Here is a 7467-nt window from a genome sequence, read left to right on the forward strand (position 1 = left end):
GAGTCATACTCTGGCCCTGCTAGGTTAAGTTTGACGTGGTGTTGTCTCATCCAAACTTACATGTCCTTAAGCGAAGCCAAAATCTGTGCCTCTACAGTGTGATAGTTTGGGTAATATAAAAAAGTCATGTGGATGGGTGATGGGATCCAAATAGAGAACAGCTGTGTAAATAGAGAACAGGAGTGGTCTACCCTTACGAAACAAAAATATATTGCAGTATATTGGAAAATATCATGTAATATATTAGGCAACATATTCCCATATATGGAATTTAATATTTATATTTTCCAATATATTGAAATATATGCATGAAACATACATGTATATATGATACAAAATATATTGCAATCAAGAACCTTCGCGCCTGAATCTCAGCTTCCTACTCGAGCATTTTATTTAAGCAATATCGCTCGAGTAGGAGTGTGATATAGCTCTATATCATCACGGCTGTGATTAGGCCAGAGGCACGAGGCCGTAGGCCGAGTGCCGGAGGCAATCACAGCCGTGATGATATAGAGCTATATCACACGACTCCGAGAGCGATATTGCTTTTATACAACAGTTCGACGGCACACGTTTGAAAAACGAAAACTAGAAAACAACAACGGAGTTATTTTAAAAGCCTCTTTGTTTGAGAACTACTTCTTCCGCCACGGATTTGAGGGCGGCCAGAATGACAGGTAAAACTTTCGGCTGCTTTGAAGTAGGGATGTAACGGTATCAACATCTCACGGTACGGCACCGTTTCGGTATTGGCTTCGCGGTACGGTTGTTGTTGCGGTATTGTGGAAACGCTCGCGGTGTTGTTACATGGCTCACGGTAGTGTATGTGATGATAATAGCGAAAAAATACTGACATTTATTGTACTTTTGCCAGTCAACAGGCAATTTATTGTTGTATTTATGGATCATGACAACATAAAACCCTGATTACATAGTGCTTTTGAAGTAAAAGTTGTAGTCAGGAACATCAATAGTCAGTATAGTAATATTTGGTTGCATAACTGTTTCTTCTGTGCACTGTTCAAGTTAAGAAGCACCTAGAACAATTGTAAACAATAGGGAATTCCCTTTAAGTGCAAACAAAGATCAAGTTAAGTCAGGTTTAAATGTGCAAGGCAAATAAAAGCAGCCTTTTAAAACTGGTATTTAGAAACATAACTTAAAACTTAAATAAAATAGTCAGTCAAAAAGCCTTAAAAAAAAACACTAAAATAACATCATTTAGCTTATGTTCACGTTTTTCATCAGAAAGATCAAAATATCTACATTGCAAGGGAGAAGAAACAAAAAACTGTAAAAACATCCTTAAACAGTCTGGCAAAAAGCCTTCTGAAAAACACTGAACTATCCTTTAGCTAATGTTCAAATTTTTCTTTAGAAAGATCAAAAGATCAACATTGCAAGGGAGAAGAAGAGACCTTTGGGCATTTACAATATCCCCAGCTGTTGAAAATACCCTTTCACTGGGCACAGAGGTAGCGGGTATACACAGGTAGGTCTTTGCTAATGAAGACAGAATAGGATACCGCCCTGCATTTTCTCTCCACCATTTAAGAGGGCAAGCAGACAGAGAAACTAATGCTTCTTTGCAGTAAGAGTCAATTTCTGCCTGAATTCCACCTGTGACTTGATTACTGCTAAAAGAAGAGCCAAGGAGGTCCTCAAAGGCATGCTTCTTAAGAGGAGGCACAAAGCTTGCGCTGCTGTCTTCCAGATCTGCTGCATGTGGGCTCCTGGGCAGCACATCTTGGTCCTGGTTCATAAATGATAAGACATTATATTAGCATTTTGTTACATTTTATTGTATTTCTCTCAATTTTCTCTATGGCACAGCGTTAACATTTTTTACCTGTTGTTGCATCTGTGATGCTTTGAACTTTATTCGTTCAAAGACGTCCTCTCTCTCTCCACTGCCTAGATGTTGCAAGGTCCGAAAGCGTGGATCCAAAGCACTGCTCTCCTGCATGAACTTTTCATCCTCTACTTGGTATCTGTCAGTAAGATCCTTCAAAATGGCTGCCTTCATCTGAGCAATGGCATTTGAGTCGTGATTATCTGTGGCCATGCTGTCTTGAATCATTTGTTTTAGTGGTGAAATGAGAGATATTGTTGGTTGCGACTCATCACAGAGAACAGTTGTGGCCTTTTTTATTGGTAAAAGAATCTTCACAAGATCCTCTGCATTTGCAATGTCAGATGTGTCCAAAGTGTCAATTTCACGCGACTTGTGTGTCAGTTCATCACTCAGTAGAGCTGCAGCAACAGCTTGTTGTTGTTCAAGGTAGCGCTCCACCATGTCCAGAGAGCTATTCCATCTTGTCACTACATCAATAATGAGTTTATGTACAGGGAGATTGAGTAGTTTTTGTTTGGTGGTCAGCACGGCTGTGGCTGTAGAACTGCGGTGAAAAAAACTTGCTACACGTCTGACTCTGCCGAGTAGCCGGCTCACTGCGTTGACTTTTAAACCTGCTTGGGAGGCCAGGTTTAGTGTGTGCGCAAAGCACCGTATGTGAGGGGACAGTTCGGCTTCCTTAACTGCAACGCGCATGTTGCTCGCGTTGTCAGTAACAACAGCGATCCTTGTTCCAATCTTGTCCAGCCCCCACTCTTTGACTGCAGATTTAAGGAATTCGGCTATGTTTACGCCAGTGTGTGATTCGCTAAGCTGTCTAGTTTGTAAAACGTAACTCTGCATTTCCCATTCACTCGTCAAACCATGTGCCGTAATAGTAATGTAACTGTGAGTCGCTCTGGAAGTCCACCCATCAGTGGTAATAGCAATGCACTCAGACTGTTTAAGGTTCAACATGACACGTTCTTTTGTCTCACGGTAAAGAGCAGGGAACACAGTTTGACTAAAATTAGCCCGCGACGGCATTTGATACTTCGGCTCAAGCTTGGCAACTAACCTTTTAAATCCTTTGCCATCTACTGCAGAAAAGGGACGTAAATCACACGCTATGTATTCCGCGATGTACCTCGTGATTTCTTGAGCCCTGGCGCTGCTGTGTGGCATAGTTGTTGAAAATGCCTCCTTCAGGGTTTTTTGACCGGACACGACTTTCTTTGTGAGAGAATCTGCAAACTTTTCGGGATGATGGGTCGTCAGATGACTTCGCATGTTGCTTGTGTTTCCCATGTTGTATCGCACTTTAATGTGGCAGTGCTTGCACATAGTCCATTGTCTGTCCACCACCTTCTCTCCTTTTGCGTTTTTTTGACACGGCGAAACCAAAATGTTTCCAGACATCTGATTTAAAAGCTGCAGGGGCTGGCGCAATCTCATTCTCAAATTCTGGGTTATTGTTTTCATCCTTACGAGTATCGCTGTCGGCCATGCTGGCTTGTGAGCTTGTTTGGATACTATAGCGTGCAATCCTATTGGCTTAACAACGGTTGTTGTGACGACGCAGCGCAAAGGATCGTGGTCTATGTAGTTAACAATGATTTGTTCCGCGGGACTGTGTTTATTCATCTTGCTTTTGACGGACACATGTCATTTTAATATTGTAACCCAACCACGACGATACCGAGACACGTTTACAACCGCGGTAGCGTGATATCGTCAATATCGTTACATCCCTACTTTGAAGCTCATAACAACTCAATGGACGGAAAAGCCGTTTCTTTATATTAACGTTTCTTGGTCACAAAGTGTAGTTTTAAGATTAGTTCAGTCGAGAATGTATATGTATTATATTTAAATCTGCAGTCGATTAGTAAAGATAGCGCCTGTTGGAACGTTTGCTTAGTGAGATTCGGTACGCATGAGAACCAAAGCATGAGCGGACGTCAGTGTTCACTCGCCCCGCTGACCACCGCCCTCTCTGGGCTACATCTCTGACAGAGATACCCTGGCTCTCATGTTGGCCTTGTTTGTTTATGATCGTCAAAATGAGATCAAATCAGCAGTATTTGGTGTCATGATCAAACTATTACTTGTTTTTTAATTCATATTTAGTGTATTTTGTGTTGTTATTGTTTTGGCGCGAGGTAAAAGTGAATAAAACTACTTGTATAACGTTACTATTGCTTTCTCATTTATTCTTAACGTGATACGAGCACTCGATTATTATTATTAAACTTTGTTCTTGTCAGTACTATATAAAACGTTTTTTTATGAGTGTCAGAGAGATGGTTTTGCATGCTGCTTATAAATAACGTTGTACCAGTGGCGATATCTCATAACATGTTTTAATAGTCACGTCACGATAAAGTAAATGATCAATGTCCACATTTAAAAGCTGCGGGGCTTACCTGCAGTTCCACGGTGTTTTCGCGTTCTAAAAAGAGATATAGCTCAAGAAAAAAAACGAGTGTTTATATTCCTCTTTCCAAGTGTTAATCGTCCACACGATGTGACAAGACATTTCTCCCATTAACTTTAACGTAACATCCAAGAGCGCTGATCTTTGAAGGAATAATAACTTCCGATTGGGGATTCACAGACTGATTTATGAGCTAGTAAACTAATGAGACACACGGAGAGTGATTCACACAGCGCGTTTGTGTTTTTCCATTCAGAGATGAGCCTGCTTAGGACCCCCATTCACTAGGTGGCGGAATGATACGAAAGGTGAAGCGGTTACAGTGCCGATATCAGCACAATATCGCATACCTCTTAGCCAATCAGATTCGAGAACCAGAAAGAACTGTTGTATAAATAAATAAATATAAATATATATATATATATATATATATATATATATATATATATATATATATATATATATATATATAAAATGCTCGAGTAGGAAGCTGAGATTCAGGCGCGAAGAGAGGACAGGATGCGTAACAGACACCAGCAACAAGGAGGCTGATAGATAGGTCCTGATCTATGATCCTGACCCACACTCCTAATCAGTAGGTGGCGGTAATGCCACTAAAAGTTGTTTGCCAACTGCCAGTAAAACTCTAGAAGAAGAAGAAGAAGGCTGATGTCAGCATAGATATGTATAAAGGCTAGATGGCTCAAGGCGGAGTCAGCTGTGTCGTCACTTGGCGGCCATCTTAGGTCAGTGCTGCCATAGTGCTGCTCCCTGCTGCTGTGGACAGAAGGTGAGTGACATACGCCAACTAAAATGCTCGTAACTTGCTGAATTCTTGACGGATTTACAAACGGTTTGGTGTATTACAAACCTTATTAACGTGGCTATGATTTGTGCTGATGCCGATGTTTAAATTGTAGCTTCACGTTTTGAGAAACGCTTAACATTGCAGCGTAGCTGTGTGTTTCATGGCTGCCCTCTACTCTAAAGTGATACCACACAGTCTACATTTTCAATTATTAACAGGTTTCCTCCCTACTGAAAAATCCAGCTAAAACCAGCATAAGCTGGTAGCTGGTTTTAGCTGGTTTAAGGTGGTTTACGCTGGTCCGCCCAACCTGACAAAGCTGGTCATGCTGGTGGGCCAGCTGGTCTTCCAGCCTGACCAGCTAAGTCCAGCTAGACCAGCTTAAAATGCGACCAAAACACAGCTAGACCAGCTGGCTACACCAGCAAAACCAGCTTCCTACACCAGCAAAACCAGCTAAAACCAAGCTGGAGACCAGCTAAAACCAGCTCACCAGCTTATGCTGGTCTTAGCTGGATTTTTCAGTAGGGCTGAGACCAGTTTCTTGAAAACCTAATCTTTTGTCTAAATGTCATTTTGTGGATGTGGTTGTATTTATTTGCTGGCTAGCAGTGAAGAGGTCGTAAGTGAGTCCATTGTAAATTGGTGGGAGAGGCAGGGTTAGTCTTTCATTTCAACATAGCTTTGAGTTACACATGATTTCCAAGTGGTTTGGTTTCTTAAAAACATCTTTACATTTGGATTACTTTGTTGGTTTTTTGTTTACAGAACTTCTGATTACGCTTGTGGAAAATGCCTGATTTTTGTGCTGCCTACGGCTGCACCAACGAACGGAGCCTCCAAACCAGAACGCGTGGGATCACCTTTCACAAGTAAGAAAAGAAAATATTATGACTATTATTAGGATACTTAGTAATACAAGTTCTGCTAGGAATAGTGTAACTGAGACAACATTACAAGATTGGCTACATATATTTGCATACATGCAGTACATAGAATCAAAATGATAATATATTTTATACTGTATTTTAGTCCATACCCTCAATGTTGAAGGAAATAAAGGTGCAAGGTTAACAATCATTTATATCTGACTACTATTTCTCCCATTTGTAAGGTTTCCCAAATGTAGCGAGCGCCGGAGACAGTGGGAGCGTGCCCTGAGAAGGGAAGGTTTTGTGTGAATGGGTGAATGTGGGGCTTTGTAAAGCGCTTTGGGCACCAAGACGGTGTAGAAAAGCGCTATGTAAGTTCAGACCATTTAAGAGAGAGGAGGAGAGGGAGGGAGCTGTATTGATTATATTGTATTGATGGAAAGAGTTTTGTGTCCAATTGTGTCTTAATGTTTTTTTTTTATATTTTGTATATATTTTTTGTAAGTTTTTTCTGTGTGCCTTTGGACCTAAGTAAAAAAAACAAAAAACAAAGACCCATCTCTTTTCTCTTTATTTTACAGAATGGCAACTTGACACAGATTTATATTATACATAAATTTACACATGTATTTAATAATGTTAATATTAGTAATAAACTTAATTGCACTATTTCATGTTTCATGTACCTTGTAAATATTGACATCATTACTGTGTGTGTGTTTATGGGTATACCTAGTACTTTACCTGTCTATTCTGCTTAATATACTATTTTCTTAATAAACTCCGTGGCTATAATTTTTCACAAGTATGCAACAAAGTTCTCATTAAATAGCCGCATCCCTGACGTTTATGACACACCAAGCCGTTTGAAAATCGGTTGAAAATTGAGCAAAATATAGTTATTTCAGCACTACATGCACAATAGACTTTAATGTTATAACTGGACGAGCGGTCCTGTCCTACGATGGCCGCCGTGTGACGTCGTCGGGTCCCATTGGCTCTCAGCGCCGGTAAGCCATCTAGCCTTTATACATATCTATGGATGTCAGCAGGCTCCAAGGAAACTTCAAGTTTTAAAAGGTATATAGTTTTCAGAGCTGGTGCTTTTCAGTTTTTATTGCATCTCTGAAAGATTTTTGTGAACAAGAGGGGCAGCAGGAGGAGGGAGAGAGTAATCCTTGTTGTTCTGCTCCACAGATGCTGTTTTAAAACAGTTTCCTATAAGGCCAAGGAAGCTGATGTCAGAAAATCTATCAACAGTAGAATCTGCGAGCTAATGGCATTAAGACACCAGGTGAAGAGCAAAAGCATGGGTATGTAAGTGGTTTACATCAGTGAAGAACCAAGGTGGACTCCTAACCAGGATAATGGACTGTTCTTTTGGCAATTTTTTTTTTTTTTTTTTTTGCTTTTTCACGGTTCCCAAAACTTCTTGAAAGTTTGTTTATTATTTATTTGTTCATTTTTGTCTGTGCATTTCGTTTATTGATATTGTCTTTATTGATATTGTCTT

General features: G+C 40.3%; 1 protein-coding gene across 1 annotated transcript; it reads right to left on the reverse strand.

Annotated features, from left to right (window-relative positions):
* Positions 1 to 1263: 1263 nt before the first annotated feature.
* LOC141350112 (E3 SUMO-protein ligase ZBED1-like) lies at positions 1264 to 2850 on the reverse strand. The gene is made up of 2 exons (XM_073854596.1): positions 1853 to 2850; positions 1264 to 1756 (listed from the first exon to the last, which is right to left on the reverse strand). The coding sequence occupies exons 1-2, from the start codon at positions 2813 to 2815 to the stop codon at positions 1355 to 1357; spliced, it is 1365 nt and encodes a 454-aa protein (XP_073710697.1). The 5' UTR covers positions 2816 to 2850; the 3' UTR covers positions 1264 to 1354.
* Between the last annotated feature and the right edge of the window lie 4617 nt (positions 2851 to 7467).

This window comes from Misgurnus anguillicaudatus, chromosome 16 (genome assembly GCF_027580225.2).
Source record: "Misgurnus anguillicaudatus chromosome 16, ASM2758022v2, whole genome shotgun sequence".
In the NCBI taxonomy this organism is placed as follows: domain Eukaryota; kingdom Metazoa; phylum Chordata; class Actinopteri; order Cypriniformes; family Cobitidae; genus Misgurnus; species Misgurnus anguillicaudatus.